The sequence below is a fragment of the Neovison vison genome, chromosome 1 (assembly GCF_020171115.1).
Source record: "Neovison vison isolate M4711 chromosome 1, ASM_NN_V1, whole genome shotgun sequence".
Classification (NCBI taxonomy): Eukaryota; Metazoa; Chordata; class Mammalia; order Carnivora; family Mustelidae; genus Neogale; species Neogale vison.
The window spans coordinates 113,722,325-113,743,089 of NC_058091.1; the positions used below are offsets into that span (position 1 = coordinate 113,722,325).

Consider the following 20,765-nt stretch of genomic DNA (forward strand, 5'->3'; position numbering starts at 1 on the left):
TAAAAACCAAGAGACAGAAGTCTCTTCCCTTGTACAACTTAACAAGAGGTTTGTTACATTGGAGGAATCTGGATTAGTCCTCTAAAAACCACATGGCATGTATTTGCAATAACTTGTCAGTTTCCTTTGAATTCCATTTCAGTGATTGCATGATGGTGGGTTTCTTCTGGTTTTTAAAGTTGCTGCCTTGTAAGAGTAACCAGGTTTTCTCCTTGGACAAATGTGTTGGTATCAAACTTAATGTGAACCTGCTGACTGAAGATCTTTTTTGGCCCTAATGTTTTAGGGTTCTCCCACCATGCCTTTCTAGAAGGGGATACGCAGCCCTAAGAGCGACTGATCAGCCAGTCCTTAGGGGAAAACATCCCGCTCGCTCAAGGTCGAGTGAGCACTCTAGTGTCAGAACACTGTGTTCTACCCACCACCTTGCCCCCGGAGGGTCGGCGCCACCTTCTCCACTTCTGACAAGGTCGCTCTTCAGTGTCCAGCCCAGCATTCATGTTCTGCCTCCGGGTGTTGGTGTGGTGTTGTACTTTCCTGAGCACTTGATGCTTTCACTCATTATGACACCATAATTTTTAATCCTTTCTTTGTGGCACTTCAACCTCTCCCACATCCTCTATTACTTGCATCTATCTTCACTGTGCTGATAATAGTCTATAGTTCCTGCCAATTAGCTATCATTGAAAATTAAATTTGGCTGTTTTATGTCCTTCCATCTGTTTGTGGCATATTCATATATATCTATATCTATTTTAATGATGTAAAATTCTTTATGAGCAATTACCTGGAAAATTAAATGTGTATTTGCTTTCAAAAGTCTAAGAGAAATTTCTTTACAAAAATCTTTTGTACGTGTTCAGTTAAATCTTAGTGTTTAAAAGTTTTTCAGTTTAAAAAAAATTGAATGCCAGCAGATGGAGGTCAGCTTATTCCTGTGCAGTAGTAATGTATCTGCACGCTTCTCAAATTTATATTTGTAGTTTTGATCCTTGCACCAGTATGTTTTATAGCCAAGGTTATTTGTTGAAGTACTGTCAATTTTTTCCTATTTAAAAATAAACAACAAGTGAATGGTAACTTTTATAAAAGTCTACAGCTAGAAGTATTCTAATCACTTATAAATAATTCTATGTATAATAATTGACTTAACAGTAGCAATTTAGACAACAGCCTTTTTAAACTAATTTATCTACATTGTTAGGATTCAGAGGCTGTTAGTAGATACATTGGTTCAGCACTACCAAAAATGGATAACTTAATGGAAAGCCACAACTTCATATGTAAGTTAATTCAAAGAAGTAAGTCTCATTTTACTCAGTTCAGGAATTTGTTATGCAGAAAATGTGTGACAGACATTACCCTGTCTCTTTTAGCCCCTTTCTATAGTATTTCTTTTATACATATCTTCAAAAGCATTTGATTTTGTTTCCAAAGGCTGAGTTAGGAGTTTATGTCTGTTTTAATAGTAACAGGAAGGGGGGAGAGGTATTTGTCAGGCCCTCTTGGAGTTTCACCATTTCATTCCTTCTTTGTTTTTTGCCCACAGAATGCACAGACAAGCAAGTCCAACCCATCCTGCTGCAGACACACCCTTCAGCAGTCGGAGGGGACGACAGCTCCCACAGGTGCCAGTGAGAAGCGGCAGTATAGAACAAGGTATCCAATAAAGAGAGATCATTGTCCAAAAACCTTGGATTTGAGAATCACCTCTTTTTATATACCTTTTATTAAATGAATACTACTTTAATTTATGTAGTTTACTGAATCCTAGGATTTTGTGTCTTAGAATTCTATTCCCAGAACCAAGTTTCAGTGGTTCATGGCATATACTCTGTTTTTTGCTGAGTGAGTGAATGAATGAATTTTTAGATTGTCGATTGGGAGAATGAATTGAGCCCTAGAAATACCTTTTTTCAAAGGGAAAGAAAAAAAGAAAGTACGGTTTTTAAAATCTCAGTAAAATATGGCATTTTATGTGTTAGAAGAAGGTTTATTTAAGCTCGCTTTTAAAATGTTTTTAAGCAAGCATTTGATCATATTGAAGTCTTTACCGGTGTTTTTTTTTTAACTTACTTGCAATATCCTGGTTTTTTATACAAGTTTTATGAAGAAAGAATAACTTAGAGCACACATTTTAGCAATTTGGGTTTTTTTCCTTTTTAACAGTTCATCGTTACTTACAGGTTCTCTTATTTAAGCACATACATGTTGTGTTTATTTTCCTAAAAAGAGAGAGAATGAAAGAGAAAAAGAGAGAGAGTATGAGAGAGACAGAGACAGAGAGATAGGAGAGTTTCAATAATGGAAATTAGGTTCCCTAAACTATCTGGGCCAGATTATTTCAATACTGGGTTAAAATAGTTACTGTTTTGTTTGGTTTTTTTTTTCCTCATGTGACCCAAGGTCTATCCCATTTCTTAGTAGGTGAAAATATTTATCAGTATATGTTATCACACAAGTATTATCAGGTATCCATTAAGTAATGTACTGAAATAATTTTTAATTTGGGATTATAAATACAGCAGACTTCTGTTTAAAACATGTGTTCAAAATCTTCATCCCCATAAAACAACTAAAAGGTTAACATTTTGAATATTTTTTTCAGCAGTGTTGGTTGTTGCTGATGTGACACTTCTATTTCATTCTATATTGAGGGAGCTGCGTACGTGTTTTACTTACTTAATTGAAGTAACTTACTGAGTGTATCACAGAAATGTATCACAAGAAATAATCTAAGATAAATACATTATTTCAAAGACTGAGATGACAGAGGATATAAACAGAATACTTGGTTTTAGAAAAACTAGTGTAGACTTTAAGAAATACCAACTTACTAATAGAGGAATCTATTATGGTAAACTCTGGATGTGTATTATTTTTAAAAATTATACGTCTCATTGATATGTCATGCTTCAATATTCAGGGTTGTTATAAGAGTATTCATTTAATTAATAAGGAATCTATGATGCCATGTGAAACTCTGACTTTCTTTTCTAAGATAGCAGTTAATTCATTGGAATTCTCAATTCACATGTTTCACAAACTTTCTTTTCTCTTCTGGGAACATTTTGAGAAGATAACTCATAATTAACGTTTTTAAGACTCTAATTAACAATAGCCCAGATGAAACTGCTTTAAATAAAATTTGGTGTTTATTTAAATTATCCATTCATGAACTCCTGTTGCACAACTAAACGAACTATAAATTCTGGAATTTTGCTACAGATTCAGTAGCCATATTTTGCTAAAGATCAATATCCAAAGTCACAGGTTCCTAAAATTCTTTGCATTTCCTCCAATTATTAAAACACTCTATAGGTTCAAAAGCATGTAAGGGTACTCCTTATAACTCTTCTATAGTGAGACTGTAGTTATGTTATTTCTATAGAAATAAGAATTGCTTCTATGAAATCAGTTGGATTGTATGCTGGATTTGGGTTTTTTTATAAAAGCTATGTTCTGTTGTTAATATCAACATTACTGTTTATGATATTCCTATTCACAGTTGTCTTTCAGAGAAATCATCAATTTGTAAGGATTGAATTGAGGTGGGAAGAAAGGAATGACTGACCATGAAATTGATGGAGTTATTTTGAAATTTAATATAAATACACTAGTCAACCCTTTTTGTTACTTGAGTTTCCTGAAACTTGTGGTCTCAAGGGTCATGTACATAAAACCTTTTTAAAATATGAGAATAAACATGTATTATTATTTCTAAGTGTTCTTCCATAATTAAAACAGATCTGGTTTACTTTTGATTTTATTATGTGCTCTGGGACTTTGGGAAAATATGATAGCATCTGCCATCATCATATAATGGATCTGTTTCAAACTGAACAGACATGACATCTTCGTGTGTCCTAAAATATGTTTTTAAAGTAAACTTTTCATTTAATTCATAAATTAACCAGAATTTAGCACGTTAAATTTATGAACGATTTCATTATTTTTGGTAGGGCTATAAAATTATGTTTTTTCTTTTGATAGTATTTTTTAGACAGTTCAATCTTCTATGAAGTTAATGCTGGATGCAGTTCATTTGCAATTAAGCCTCTGCTTCCTTCTTTCCAGTCGTCTTTTTTGTTGCTATTTTTAAAAATTTTTAATAAAAGTTAGTTTTATTTACTTATTTATCTATTTATTTTTGAAAAAAAGAGCTGAGTTGATGATAAGTAGTTGTTGGTAAGAGCAAATATTTCAAATGGTTTAGATTCCTGGATCGTGATGCAACTTCGTGATGTACTTGTAAAATAATGTTATTCATACAGTTTCTGGATACATTTACCTACTTGATTGTTTTTTAGGATTTGTGCAAGGATGATTAGATTATTTGACTGGGTGTGTGTTTTGTTTGTTTTGTTTTCTGTAATCCAGTTTTACTACTCTGTCTTTGTACCATAGAAGCAATATATGGTCTTTTAAAGGCAAACACATCCTTTGAAAAGACATTTTTACTTAATTTTTGAAAAAGTTGTTTAAAGTTTCTTTTAAAAATTAGGAATCCTAGCCTGTTTGCTACATGGAATCTGATTACATTCAAGTATACTTAGAAGAAAAGAAGAGGAGTGATTACAACACAGATTTTGAGATAAAGTAGCCAAAAAAGTAGCCTTAAAATTTAGATAACTAACGGTTTATGATAATTGAGCAAAGATTTCTAAGAAATTTCTCTGATTATATTCCAAAGTTGTATTCCAACCTAGCCCTTATGGAGAGTGAAGCTGAAAACAACATAACTGTTTGCATAAAAATGTTGTATGGTTTTCTGAAACCAAACAAGTGATTTTTTTTGTGCTCAACTGGATGTCTTTTAAAGAAGTATTTAAAAATTACTTGTAAACTATACTTGGTGTGCCAGCTATATTTTATGTGTTCTGTTATTTTATCTGTGACTTAAAACTGTGATGATACTCCCCTTTAGAAATATCTAGGTAAGCCATTATTTTTCAATAAATAGTATACAAATAAGGAGGTAGATATAAAGCTTTATGAAATTTCTAAGAATTACATTCTCCCAAGAACAATTTCACTTTGAGATATTTTAATATAATTAATTGGAGAAGGAAGAAAAGGTTACTTAAATTAGGGTAATCTTATTCCTTGTGGAAAATGTTACTGAATATTTTCACAATGAAAAGAAAATGCCTACTACCTAGTAAAAACTGGAATTCCGTTTTTCATGAATTATGTGAAATTTCAAATTACCTGAAATGCTATCATTTTTGAAATGATAAAAATGTTTGTTATGAGTATTAAGAATGCTTTTTAATACACTAGCAATAAAAAGTCATAATGGATTAAAATCAGAATGTTTTAGGAAAAACTGGTGCTGAAATATTTTGCAGTTCTTAAAACGCAAGAAAAAATGCCACACAATGTATTTTTCAATGCCAAACATTAATTTCTCAGTGTTTCTGTTTTTATTTTAAATCTTTAAATTGTATTCATTCTTTGATTAATTTTAGTATCATATTTGAGACTTCTTTATGGTTTGTCATTGCAATTTATCATGTCACATTATATGTTGTACATTTCTATTATTCATGCCATTGTGCTTATTCACATTTCCGTGTCTAACTATAAATTTGCTGATTTCTTTCTTTTGTTTCCATCATTATGTGCATTTAATTCATAGAAGAACAAGAAAAATATAACTCTTCCACAAAAGGTAAATATTAATGTAACTTTTTAACCATTTAATATTATTCCTTTTCTTTTATAATATGTTATATAATTTATTAAATAATGAGCAAAATTATTTGCTATAAAGGTAATTTTCTCCCTGCAATGATTTTGTAGGGCATTTGGTGTTAAGCATTTTGTACTATTCACATCGAAGAGGAAAATATTAAAATTAAGAGTGCTTTTGTCTCAAAATTGATCTACAATGACAATTCCTTTTGAAAAATAACATATTTCTTGTATGTTTTTGTTTGTTTGTTTACATTCCTCCTCGATTCTGATTTTCTATTCAGGGTAGTATCTGCTGCAAAGGAAGAGAAAATCTCTGGATTTTCCCTTTTGATAGCAGCAACATTACAGAATGTTTGGCCCCCCATTGCAGTCATGCATCTGGAAAGCAGCAGCCTAAATGTCACTTCTTTGGCCTCAATATCATTAAAACAACTACCAGTTTTGTCTTCCTGAGAGACAGAGGAGGAGAACCACTCAGCCTGCTATGCTGGGCACGGTGGTGACCTCCGGCCTTATTATCTTTTGGATGACAGTTGATTTTTGGTCTTTGGACTTGAGTTTCAAGGAGACGCATATCTTGTGCTGCTCACAAGTGCTGCCCATTATCATTTTCTATTCAGTATTACTGTTGGCCTGATAACTAAATATTTGAACATGAGTTTTTAGCTTAATGAAATAATATTATTAATAATAATTAAAAATTAAATAATGCTGTATAGCATATAAATGTACATTTACTCAGTATTTGTGGACTAATGATTGAATTTATTTGTTGGATAGAGTAATCCTAAAAATTCGTCCTGAGAGTAGCATCATCCCTTTTTTATGAATGATAAAATCCAGATTCAGAGAGATTAAGAGACATAGTCATATACACTGCTGATGAATGGTAGACAAAGCCCAGGTATCTCATTTTTTTACCTCTTTCCACTATAGTATATCCTATTTTAATAGGCGCAAATCCCAAATATATTATCCCTAATTTCTAGTGTATTAAGGTAGATGTTATATATCTCAGTATTACAGAATGGAAATGGGAGGTAATATTCAATTATTTATTTAATTTGAATTTATAAAAATAAATTTATATTCTGGTAAATGCATATTCTGGCAAAGCGTCTGACGCCCTAACCAATCAGTAGATATTAATAAAAAATAAAATGTTATTCAGCAAGATCAAGATGTCTTGGTCCTTAGATTTTGCATTGATTGCTGGCCATCCTGCATTTGTAATTCAGGTATCAGAAACACGACTTTAGATCCAGTGATTCAAATACAGCCAAGGCATTTGTGCTTAGATTCAGAAGCACTTAGTTGGATTTGCATGATAAATTTTAGTGTGATAAAAACATCAAAATGTTATATTAGAAACGTGTCATGACCTAATTAATTTAGCCAAAAGAAAGAAAAATGTAATAATTCCTCATGTAGAGAGATCTCCCGTATATTTTATTACTATAAAAGCTATAATTAGCTAATCAAAACAAAACAAAATTCATAAGTTATCCAGCCTAAAGTCTCTATGAAGAATACATTTACAACCCCACTGCAGAGCATGACCGATTATTACATTTCTGCAAGGTCATTGTGTTCTGGCTAAGATGTGTCATCACTCTGCCAAGTCTTCTTTGTGCAAAGGACACAGATATGCTTCACAGAATGGACCATGGGACTGAAAACAGCCAAAGAGGCACATCCCAGAAATGCATGCAAGCCAGGCAGAGAGCAGCAGAGGATGCTGCAGCTCTCCTGGAATCGACACTATTGCTCAGTCACAAAAAGTTTGAGAAGCCCAGAAAGGATAGAAGCAAATTCAAGAAATTTATTTTCAAGTCAAATTCTAGGTTCACATACCCCAAAAGAAAGAAACAGTTTTATTTTGCATAGAAACCCTGCTGCTATGAGCTGATCTTTTCTCTGATGGATTGTACTGGAGAATTAAGTCCTTTGAGTTCTCTCTGCTAGAGGAAGACTGGAACAAGCTATACCCAGCCAACAGTATAAGCTAAAGGGCTCCTTGTGAGAGCTTGTTTTTAATGGATTGCCAACAAACTTGTAGGACGACTAATGGTCCCGGTTTGTGGAGGGCTGAGAGGTTTGCATCAGGTTCAGATGCAAGATTTTCACTGCTAGAACTTGGACAGTTCCAGGTAAAGTGGGATGGTTGGTCACCCTAACTATAGGGGACCAGTATATAATTTTCCAGCATACGATGTTCGTAAAGCACATGAACAGAGATACTAAATACTACTAACATTTTTATGTTAGATCGAATTTATTGAATACTTACTCTATGTCACACTTGCTAAGAGAGCTATATATTATATCACATTCTTTTTTTTATGTTTTTATTTATTTATTTGACAGAGCGAGATCACAGTAGGTAGAGAGGCAGGCAGGGAGAGAGAGAGAGGGAAGCAGGCTCCTTGCTGAGCAGAGAGCCCGATTCGGGACTCGATCCCAGGACACTGAGATCATGACCCAAGCCCAAGAGCGGCTTAACCCACTGAGCCACCCAGGCGCCCCTATTATATCACGTTCTTAAAACAACTTGAGAGGTAACTACTAATATCGTAAATTTTCAACTGAGAAAACTAAGGCTTTGAGAAGATTAAAAACTTGACCCTTCTTCAGTCATCTATCTGGTAAGTGGTAGAACAAGGAATTACACTTGAGCCTTACTCCAGAGACCTTGTTCTTAACCACTCTGCTCTACATTCAGACAGCACTTACCGAGCACCTGGTGTGTTTTCAGTACCACCTGATTACAGTAACCACACATGTGCAGTTGTAAGGAAGGGATTATTACTTGTTTCCTAGAGAGGCAGGGGGTTGAGCGGACTGCCAATGGTCGCAGAACTGCCTCCACAGCAGAACCAGATTTTGAGTCTGCAGCCCATGTTCTGTCCAGGCCTGCAGGTTGCTCTGCCTCATCTCCCCTACAACACCTCAGAGGGGCTCACTGATGGGTCCCACCTCCCCCCATGTACCTTGTTTTTTACCACTCAGCTAATTTCTCTAATACTTTTAATACCTGGCTTGTCCCTCAAATTACTATGTAAATTACTATGTAATAAATTACATAGTAAATTACTATGTAATTTGAGAAATAAAAGCAGTGTATGAATAATGATAACACATTCTTGGGGTTGAAAAGTTAACTGAGGAACTATAAATGTTCATACTGCATTATTTATCTTTTCCCTCTTTTATGTTGAAAGCTGAGAGACCATAACATTTTAGACTTCAAAAATTGCTTTATAGGCATATTTTAAATTATTCATTCTAAAAGTAAGCCAATCTTTCCCTCTCTGCTACATTTCTTGGACAGTTTTAAAGAGCCCATGAATGTAGTTTGGGGGCATCGCAATAATGATATAAGAAGATCAAAACAGAACCAGAAATTAAATGAATTCAAGGTGAGAAAAAAAATGTTACTATCATAATAAATTTCTAATTTATATGCCTTTGGATACTATTTCTTAAGTGCATTGAATTTTTGGGTTTTGGAAGCAATTATGAATCCTAGCAAAATACATCACATTCTCTTTTATACAAATATGAGTTTCTTTATTATAAAAAATGTGTAACTTGCACACATGGAGAATGAAAAACAATTAGAGTTCAAGTTATCAAATGATTTAAACAGGAACAAAGAGTAAGTGGCATTTGTTGCTTTTTTGTTTTCCTGTTTCACAATAAAATCTATAATAATGATTGCAACCAGATGATAGGGGCTATGTAAGAATTGTGTCTAGATGAGTGTAATTTAAAGTATAAGGTTTCTATAAAAAATGCTCAAGTCAATTACTTGTACTTTCCTTAAATGTTGACAAAAGCAGTTGGAATACTAAGTTTTGCAAAATATCATTTTTTATGGAACTGTTAAGCATTAACCTTAATTAGGTGCAATTCATATAAAAATTGAAAAACATGATTTTAATAATTTCCTGTTACCTAAATTATTATATAGACGATACTTATACATTTACTTTAACAATATACTATGGTTGTGAAACATATTATAGGAAGAAATCATGTAACTTAAATCTTTACTGAAACAAGTAAGCTAATTTGTCTATTCTTCAGAAGCAACATTATTTTAACTGTCACTAAGTAGGAAAGGATTTCAGTTTTACTTAATATCCTTTTATTAGCTGCATATTTAGTATGTACATATTAGGTCAGGTGATTAATTTCTTGTTATTACATTATGTTGTGATTTCGAAGGTTTAAGCTTCTTTGTCTTCCAGGGCTTTGCTTTTCTTGAACACTATGAATATTTATGAATAACTGTTCATAAATATTTAGAGCTCCATCAGTAAAAGTGTCTAATTTATCCATTTCTCTTTTTTTTGCCACAAATCCATAAATATAGTTGTCATCCTAGCCTTCTCTTTAAACTTTAGAGACATAGCGTGTGAAGCAGCTCATATAAAACAATTCAGAACTCGTGCTTTTAACCCTGTTTTCCCATTCTGCTGATTCACATGTGGTTATTTATAATAGTATATAGACTTTAAAAACTTTAAAGTGTTTAACACTTATATCATCCAAGGCTCAACTTACAAGATATGCCTTGTTGAGGGAGAACATCCTTTCTTCCTGGGATTTGTGGAGAAAGTGTAGAGGAAATAATAAAAGTCAGACTGATTTCTAGCCATGCATAAGTTCTTCGACATTTTTTCCTTTAGTAGCATATAGTTCCCTTAAGTATTGTATTTTTGAACAAATTTTAAAATTGGTAAACACTTTTTACAGGAAAAGGAAAGAGACGGCCAAAAAAATGATATTGAATTTAGCAGTTATGCTACATCAGACCTTTCAAGATAGATACTGTTGCCAGGATGGATAAACATTGGAGATCACCTACCTGGAATAAACAACATGACCCCTCAAGGAACGATTTTGTTATTCCCCCAGAGAAGTCTTACTTACATGGGATGCTCTTCAAAATGACTGTATTCTCAGAAGTGTCTCTTAAGGAAAACAGTGCTCCCTTTCAGAATAGAAATACATTTTAAAAGCTACCCCTGTGAAACACAACAGGGCAAGGTAAAATGACAGATGCTTTCATCGAGAGCCCAACATTCTTATCTGTCAAGTATCTTACTAGTATTTTCAGTGTTACTCTGGCATTCGGCAGTTTAGACACTGAAAGTGATGTCTGGGGTTGGTAATCCTGAGTTTGCTTTTGACAGTTCAGTGAAAATCAGCATGCTAAAACAAGAGATGGCCTTGTGGCTTTGGCTGCAGTGAGAGTTGAGTGATTGTATGTACAAATGACCTATCCCGCCTATGTTGATATTCCATTTCAATGATCTGTACCAAAACACAAGTTTTTTTCTTTAAAACTTTATAAAGGAAATGTGGTGTTTTCATTTAATTTGTTATTTACTTGTGTTTACTGCTTCTCATGCTGGATAGATGTTATCTGTTATTTGTATTGTTTATACTATGATAGCACAATCCTTAATGTCTAAGAGAATCATACAAGAGCAAAAGGAAAACAGTTTGACACATTTCTGCCCTTGCAAATTGAAATGCATTTTATTCCGGGAAAATGACCCAGAATTTGGGCATTTCTGTGTAGTCAAAAACACTGTACACATTTATCTTCATGTAGATACACTGTATGTGTGTGGAAGGAAGAGAGCATGTAAGTATTACATCAGAGTTGCTTACTACACTTGCATGCCTCCAAAAACAGGATGAACATGCAAGGAATACAGTTTTTAATTGGAAAAAACTGCAATAATAAATAATAACATAAAATGCACTGATGATATTTTCCTCCTTAACATCTATAGTTTCAGCAAGTTGACAAATTTTAAAGTGCTGGAAATTAGGTAATAGAGCAAAAGAGAAAGATATAGTTTTCTGTTTTTTTTTTTTTTAAATGGGGGCAAAGTACTAATACCCTATTGAAATAATACAAAATCATGAACTACAAGAACTGGAAGTTATACCGAGCCATCTTATCGCTTTACAAATAAAAACTCCCTAATGAAGAGATGTGTCAGGAATCGATCAAGGCTGCACTAATGAACTGGTGAATGGTAATCAGTTCAAGATTATAATCCGTTTCTTGTCATTCCCCTTCCTGGGGTCTTTCCGTTTTGCCACATTGCTTTAGATGTATGGAGAATGTTTATACATCTTAACAGTTTGTTTTGCTCTAAAGCCTAAAACACTGTTAGTAAAAACTAGTATTTCATCTTTGAATTTATAGATAACAACCCATCTTTCTATTCACGCTGTGTATAGTTTATAATTGTTACAAATTCAGTAAGCTAAATTTTTTCATTTTTTACTACTTTATATAAAGTGTCCATGTTTCATATGATATTGGTTCTTAGGTTTGAGTTCCCACTATCAGTGATTTTTTAAGTGCTTCAGAGATTTTTTTTAATATTGTTGATAACTGAGGCATCATAGTTCTTTCATTTATGTATTTTATTCTACCTGATGAATTCCAAATATGTGGCCATTTATCATTGCTCTTCTGACACATACATTGGAGCAAAGGTGGGACTCCATTATTACTGAGCTCTCATTGTGCTACTAAGCAGCAAGGAAGCAGAGGCATTAGTCTCTCTATTCATGAAGACTTTGTAAGTTAACGAATTAATTAATAATTAATTAATTAATTGTAACACCTGCAAAGAGAATGTAACTTTTTCTGGGAAATTACTTTGACTTACAGTCATTTGTGATCTGCTTAAAAATATTTTAGATATTATAGTTACATATAGTTAAAGATAATTATAATTTAAGCATTACACATTCTTAAATGTTTAAATTATTCATGAATTTACAGTTACCTAAAGATACATTTGCTCTGATCCTCAAATCCTTAAATCTTCATTCTTTTACACTCATGTTTTGCCTAGAATACTTGAAAGTATTGCAAAGTTTAACAATACATTGTATGGATTTTCTTTTTTACCTATAAACACAAACATTTGAAATTCCAAATTCATGTTAATCTGTAATTTAATGAATTAACTAATTAATCAAGGTGTTGATGTAGTTGACAAGTTTAATTATCTTGGCCAGACATTGTCCTCTGTCACCATTGACAGATGTACTAGCTAACCTTGTTACAAAGTAAAATACTCAATGATTTTACTTTAATATATTTAGTAATATAGAAATTTTTATTATTCCTATTCTCCTTTACACTCATGTTTTACCTAGAATACTTGAAAATATTAGAAGGTTTAACAATACATTGTATGGATTTTCTTTTTTGCCTAGAAACACAAACATTTGAAGTTCCAAATTCATGTTAATCTATAGATGCTTAGGAAGAAATGAAGATTTAAGGATTTGAGGATCAGAGCAAATTATCTTTAGGTAATTGTAAATTCATGAATAATATTTTAAACATTTAAAAATGTATAATGCTTAAATTATAATTATCTTTAACTATATGTAACTATAATATCTAAAATATTTTTAAGCAAATAACAAATAACTATAAGTCAAAGTAATTTCCCAGAAAAAATTACATTCTCTTTGCAGAAAGTGATACTATAGAAATTTTTCAGTGAGGGTTAAGGAAGAAGATTTGTTAAAGATTCCTAAGGTTTTTATTTTTTTTTATTTTTTAAGTCAAAGCTTCTTTAATAATCTTATGAAAGGGATAGAGCTAAAAGAAATGCATGTAGGCAGAAACACAATATTTGCAAATGATTTCAGCTTCTTTGTAGTTTCATCGAAGATCATCCATACTGTTAGAGTAAGAATTCAGAGCAAATATGGGGCATGAGAAGAGAAGCAATTATTTTAGTCTTTTTAATAATATCTAATACTTCCCATTAGAAAATTATAATATAGACTTCTAAAATTGTATTTACTTTTCTCACCTTTTCATGCTCCAGAATCCTTGTTGAGTTTCGAAGAAAAGTTTTCCTAACTATGGTTTTAAATTAACCCATAAAATTCTAGTTTTATTCTTTCTTAATTATAATATTAAGTTGAAGTTTCACATATGTACAAAAATGTCAGAGTTTAAAAATAATAGTGCAAATGAATCTAAAGAAAATAGGTAAAATTCAATACAAGTTTTTTAGCTAAGTTACTACCTACTTTTTAGAAAAGTTTTATTCAGTGTCAGACACAGCATTCCACTTGTAGAAAGACAGTGAAAAATTCCAACGTAGAGAATTTTTGTATAGAATTATACGGTTAATTGCACCTTAGAGGGAGAGGATTGTCTACTTGTATCACTATCTGCAATTATTGCTAAAGCTCAGTCTTAGCAAACATCCTTCTCTTTTGACTATGTTGTATCTAAGCTATATGTCCATTAAAAGACTAAATGCAATTACATGATAATTAAATTTGTGGTAGAAAATAAGTTTTTTTTTAACTCTCTAGTATGTGGCAGTTTTGAAATTAAAAAAAAAGTTAAGACCCAGAAGTCCCCCAATTTTAAAATTCTTTTTATAACAAAATAGCAATTGGCATATTAATGATTTTGCTAGTTTACAATGCTACTAACATTCAGGATGCTCCTAAAATGTGAATTTAGTGCTAGGATTTGTGGGAGAATTGGAAGATATTTCATATTTTAGTTTTGCTGTTGGCATTAAAAGTGTCAATGCAAAAATTTTAAATGATCGTTTTTTCAAAGTAAGATACTTGAACTCTGGCTGGTGTTAATTTTACTTATATTGGGATACTTAATAGATAACTGTATTCCAAGGATTCAATTCACTTTTAATCATTACTGAATATCTTTTATTCTATATAAATCATGTACATTAATAATCATGTACTCTGGTTCAAATTTGTGATATTTTAATTCATATATTTGTTTCTTTATTTAGATAGACACACCAGTAATTCAGAAGTAATGTCATTTCATCTGACAATAGTTGGCTTAAAAATAAAATGCTAGTAATCAGACTCTGTGAAAAAGTTAAAGAATTCTCCAAATTCACACTGAAGCTTCTTCAAAGATGTTTGAGAAAAAAACTTTTACCAAAACACAGTCACTTGTATGAATAATTGTTTTAGAATACACACTGATGTACATACCGTAAGGAAATAATGAGAACTACTAAAAATTGTGAATTTTATGTAATTATTTGGTCTTGTGATATGAGTATGTCAATCATAAGCTATCAGCATTTTGCTTCTGTTCTTGGAATCTGAGAGCAAGCCATGAGGACAGCACGGCAACGAGATTTTTGCTGTCTAGTCAAGGGAGTCTACTCACAATTTTGAGTCAAAATTTAGGGGTTTTCTTTCTTTGATGGATTAAAAGATGTCAACTTTCATCCCTTTAAGAATAAAGATAGTGTATTAATCATTTTGGGAAGGTCAAAATAAGGTCATTTAAAACCATCCTAGGATTCATTTTAGTTAGGCTACCACTGTCTCCTTGTGATTTAGTTGAGTTTTCCAAATAACGATTTAAATACAGCCATGTCATAAATTGAGTAATTCTGTATTTAGAGAAATGAGCTGTCTTGTCGAGGTAAAATCATCAGAACTATTTCAGATTGCTTCAGACCAATAGCTCTTGGGAAATTCTTTTCAGTGCCAAGTAACTGTCTTCCCTAAGAATTTCATTATACTAAAAGTGAAGGTTACAAAGCTATGGGCCAATCAATGTGGAACATTTCTTAAAATTACTATCATTTTGTGAGAAAGTTAAGCTAATGCCACTTAAGTTTGCTTTTATAACAGGTAGAGATGGCTTTAAGCTTTAAGGGTTGAGTACAACTGATTACATACAGTTCATTTGATTTCCTCAAAGCTCAAAGCAGATGAGTGAGCAAGTATCCAGGGTTACCCACACATAAGCAGAAGGCAAAGAACAGGTATTTGTACATTTTCATGTATGCCACATAGCTTTTTGTAAATACAAGTCATCTTAATAATTTTGTCTCAATTTCTAATTAATCTCAAGTAGCCTTTTACTTCAAATACTCATTATGACCCCTATATTGTCAAGTATTTTATAAATTTCTACTACTTCTCGCAGGATCCCCATTGTATCATCTTTTAATCATACTAGTCATCATTTACTGTCTCTGAAGTCAACATTTTCAAACCAGGTGTGCATCATTGCTTAATTCACAGAACTATGTTATCAGGGATGGATGTCATCTACCTAATTTAATAAATTTAAGCAAAGCCTGACACCTAATAATTTTATGCCAAAAGGGTAATTAAAACATTTACACACACATTTCAAACTAGGTATTTATCTCTCATGCTATTAATCTGTACTTGGACACACAATAAAAGCTACATACTCAGTTGCTTTTTATAATTGGTGTCAGTGTCTTTTACTGAGGCTGTTAGGTCTTTAATCATTGCAATGGAAAAATTTGCCAGCAAATGTCTTTATAAACTCGTAAGAGGTGAAATCAGTAGCCAAGTCAGTCACATATATCGACATTTATATTATCCTTATAAGTCATTAGTCCCTCTTGGCAGAAGCCCTAATGCTTTAATCACACAAGGAAGTGTTTTTTTTTTTCATAAATATGTGTATATACACAACTTAAAAATGTATCTTAGCACTGGTCACAGAGCTTGAATAGTCTGGGAAGTCATCAAAAGATTGTAAAAAATAAACATAGGTCTCACATAACACAGGTGTATGTCTTGAAGAGTTTATGCTGCACACAACTGTGCCCTTAGCTCTTTTTTCCCCTTCATTTGTAAAAATGTATCAATTAATGGCATGGTCGTGAAGCTAAGCTGCTTGTGATGGATTCTGACTTAAAATAACTTGTATTTTATCGAAGGCTGTAATTTTCCCATCTGAACAATCACACTTGCTACTTAGGAGATTAAGAAAGATTTAAATGTAATGCCTTTCTTTTCTATGATAAATTAAAGAGCTAAAAATTTTATATTATAGTTTCAAAACATAAGAATTTCATATATGTGATCAGACATAGCCACCAAATATAGACAACTAATTTTTGATCTTAGGCCATTTTAAGACTGGCAAATATTCATGAAACACTCTGGTAGAAATTAATGATTTCATAAGAATGCCTCAGAAAAGTAGGTGCTTATAACTTAAAGCCGTTTTTCGGTGACTGCTGTTCGCTGAGGTTGTTAAGTGGGTGTGTGCATGCGTGTTAAGCATGTGCATATATGTGCGATGTGTTCAGTATGCATATTTGTTTTCTCTATATGTACATGCAACAACCAATTGATTAAATGGAAGGCATATTTTTACGATTAAATCTGATTTCACATGGTCATTTATGAGTGGAATTGAAAATATTTCCTATCAGATGAAGAAATAGGGTACTTATATTTTGTTACTAACATCTGTGTTCCCCATTTTGTGTGATTTGAGTCATGTTCATCTTTAGAGTAATAGGTGCTAGCGTTGTATATTCTGCATTTTGTTTATAATAGTCATGTGTTATTTTTAGATTTCACTTAATTGAAATCATATCAAAAGAATTGAAATCTTAAACCATTCAGTTCCAAAAGCTGCTTCGCCTGTGTTAATAGGCTTCCATTGTGTGTTTTTGCAGCAAGCTTAGTAGTGGAGGAGCGAACAAGACAGATGAAAATGAAAGTGCATCGATTTAAGCAGACAACAGGGTCTGGTTCTAGTCAAGAACTTGATCGCGAGCAATATTCCAAGGTAAAACTAGTAGTATCCAACCAATAGTTTCCCTTTTGAAAATGTACAGTGTGTCTAGCACATAGGACTAGCAAGCGTCAGTTATGATAGAGAAGTTATCATTCACCTCATGTTGTTGCCTCATAACCTCTGGCCTCTTGATATCTTCACAAAATCTATAGCTTTGTTAAAATATCAGTTAACTGGGATTTAATGTTTTTTCTAAAAAGAAAATGTCAATACTTCATTTTAAGGTCACTTAATGATTTTTGGTCAGTAGTCAAATTCACATAAATAAGCAAGATATATGAAGCTGTTTTATGGCTTGAATCTCATTTAATATTGAATTTAAAATATTAAGATATACATAGATGTATAGTCTAAATACTATTTTAGGTTAATATTGACTATTGAGATTTATTAGTGAATGACATAAGTTATGCAATGTGAAATTTCTTCTTGATCTGTTTTTAGTAAGAAAAGTAAATGATTTCAAAATCTTAGAAACTGAAATCCAGTTTCAAGTGGCAATAAAACATTTAATTTATATTTCAGTATTATTTTGTAAGGATGCACTAGGAGTTTATAAACTGCTAATTAGCATCTAATAATTTTAATTAAAATGTGTGTAGAATGTTTTTACCTTGTGAAGCAATTTTAAAAAGATGGTTTATTTTAAATATATATTATATTTTAACTTTTATCTTTATATTAATATAAAGATATAAATATATTAAACAATTATATTATTTATATGTAATATGTATTAATACTACAAAAGTGGCAGCTGCCGTTATAGAATACCCATGTTATAATTGGACGTCAGGAAGCCCTTTGGGAAGTAATGATGTTTTAGAAATCCAAAATTAAATAAAAACTATACTAATTCAATATTGTACCTTGAAATATAAATGTAGAAAATCCCACTTATTAGTAAATATTTGAGGTTGATCTTTAATAGCTAGATATCCAGAGACTAATACAAAAAATAGAGGTGGTCACAACATATGACTTGTCACCAGACTCGAAAAGAGTCCTATGTATTGGATGCATTTTACCACTTTACATCTTAGTCAGCTGCAGGAGGATTTCCAACTAAGACAATGCCTAAGGTCACGGATTCAGTGAGGCTCAGTACCCTGGGACTCTGAAACAACATTTTAAATGGTAAAATTATTTAAAACAAAAAACAAAACAGTGAGCAGAATACCTTGATGTGTCATAGAGTTGCTGATTCCAGCTCCACAAGTCTTCTCGGTGGCTCATAATTATCACTGAGTCAGCTTATTTGTCTGTCTTCTTTATGAATATCATCATCATTTTTGTTTCTTTTACAATAAATGCAGTAGCAACTAGAAGGCAGGATAATTTAAGTTTTCTTCCTCCACCGTTGAATATAGTTATTTAGAAAGGCTCTTCAAATTGGGACTGCTTCATTAAAGCTGGAAATACCTTGTTAATTTCTTAGCATTATGTGAAAGGATAAGGTCAAATAGAACAGCAAGTCAAAATTAGGATCAGTATAGGAAACAAGTGGTAAGCAATCAGGGTTCCACTGAAAGCCATTCTGGATCATTCTGAAGTAGGATTCTAATCATCAATCAGTTGATCAAAACAATTTACAAAATGAAGTGCCTTAGAAGTCTAAACATCCACTAGGGGCGCCTGAGTGGTGTAGTCACTTAAGCTTCAGACTCTTGGTTTCCACTCAGGTCATGATCTCAGGGTCATGAAATCGAGCCCCACATCTGGCCAGGCACAAAGCCTGCTTGAGATTCTCTCTCGCCCTCTGTCCCTCCTGCTCATGCTCTCTCTCTCTCTCAGATAAATAAATAAAATCTTTATAAAAAAAGAAGGCTAAACAACCACCAATACTTAATATTCATAATAAATCAAAAGTAGATTTATCTCAGTTCTCTGACTCATAGAAATTTAGAACTGAAAATACCTGAAATTAATCTTCTATTCCAGCTCTCTTATTTACAAAATTTGTGAAAACTGAGGCTTACCCAGCATTAGTAAAGCCTTTCTATGGTGTGATGAGCCCTAGATCTCCTTATCTAAAACTTAGGTAATTGCTCTGTTCTGCTTGTTACATCATTGAAATGTACACATCATTCCAGTTTGATTCAGAAGTTCTATAACTTAATTTGCAAGCAGTTAAATTACCATATTCTGTGTTGCTCCCTCCTTTTCACCTTTTTCTTTTTCTACCTCATCACTCTTGGCTATTAAAAAACTCATTACTTTCAAATATATTACTGTTGTTCTTACTGTATAAATTGATAGTACCATGTTACCTAAATAAAATTTTGATATAGTATCAATAAATGTGAGACCAAGGGTATGATATCTTTAAGAACATATAATAAGATAGCAAAAATATATAAGATAAAATAACAAATAGCCTATTTTTAATTTTATATGTCAAGTTAAAAATAAATCCTCCACAGTTCTAATATCCATATTGCGGCCTAATGCTTATAGTGAAAGTTTCCATTTCATTAGGAAATCATTTAAGTAGTTTTCCATTTTAAGTAGTTTATTTCCAAGAGAAGGCATTTCAGTTAAACATCTCTTATATACTTGAGAAAAGTGCTTTCTCATTTTTTTGTACTTTCCCCCAACCATTTTATAACTTACCTTATAAAATCATATGATTAAGAACTAATATTGTCATAAATTTAATATTCATTAACTTTTGGACTTTATTCCTTTCTTGATTCTTTTTTAGTGTTTTAATCCATTTGATATTTTGGTTGAACACCTTTGTTGAAATTCTGCCAAATTAGAAATTAGTTAACCATTCTCAAAATATTTAGAACCAAATATTAATAATATTAATATTAATTTTATTAATATTAATATTAATATTATTTTCTTCAGGGCAAAGAATTATCAGGCAAATGTACTATAATTCCTAAGATGTTGCAAACCTGGCACCTCCTTTAAAATATGGAACCTCCCTAACTCCATCTTGAGTAGGGAATTGGCACTAACTTTCCTTTTGAAAACACACAAGACTGCTTCAGGATCCCTGAAATGTGATGCCAGGCTATTTTTTCAATGATGTTATGCAGTGTTGCATTCCTTAATGATGGGGTGAAATTCATAACTGGAGGGTGAGTATGCATTTAAGCACTCAAAATTTAAAGAGTGTTTATGTTTCTGTAACCCAGGAACAGCAAGAGATTGATGTGATGGGTTTTGTAGGTAGCTGCTAAATGTTTGTTATTATTTTTAAAAATAGCTGCCCTATAATTAGAGTCTCCCCTCACATGAATGACTTATTTTCTCCTGTATGGTTAGTATAAATTCCTCCTAGTGATATTCTATTTCTCAAAATACAGTTAATTCATTTCCATTAAAATGTTTAAGCGTTAAATAGGAAATTTAACAAATTATGCTTGATGAAAATTCAAAGTGATTATTTAAACTCCTAACAGAGTTT

General features: G+C 32.2%; 1 protein-coding gene and 1 long non-coding RNA gene across 51 annotated transcripts in view; both read left to right on the top strand.

The window, feature by feature from the left end:
* The window catches only part of RIMS1 (regulating synaptic membrane exocytosis 1), a 498,418-nt gene that overhangs the window by 383,413 nt on the left and 94,240 nt on the right, over positions 1-20,765 (top strand). For 19 of the 50 annotated variants that reach the window (XM_044254144.1, XM_044254172.1, XM_044254190.1 and 16 more), the window contains 2 exons: positions 1,550-1,659; positions 17,223-17,335. In XM_044254144.1, the coding sequence (XP_044110079.1) occupies positions 1,550-1,659; positions 17,223-17,335 (223 nt within the window). Of the gene's footprint in view, positions 1-286; positions 470-1,549; positions 1,660-17,222; positions 17,336-20,765 lie in introns of all 50 variants that reach the window. The other 31 variants (XM_044254066.1, XM_044254102.1, XM_044254119.1 and 28 more) reach the window with 3 other exon arrangements.
* On the top strand, positions 5,640-10,476 carry LOC122909882. Its single transcript, XR_006385188.1, has 3 exons — positions 5,640-5,674; positions 9,032-9,119; positions 10,462-10,476. It is a non-coding gene; the product is annotated as an uncharacterized LOC122909882 (long non-coding RNA).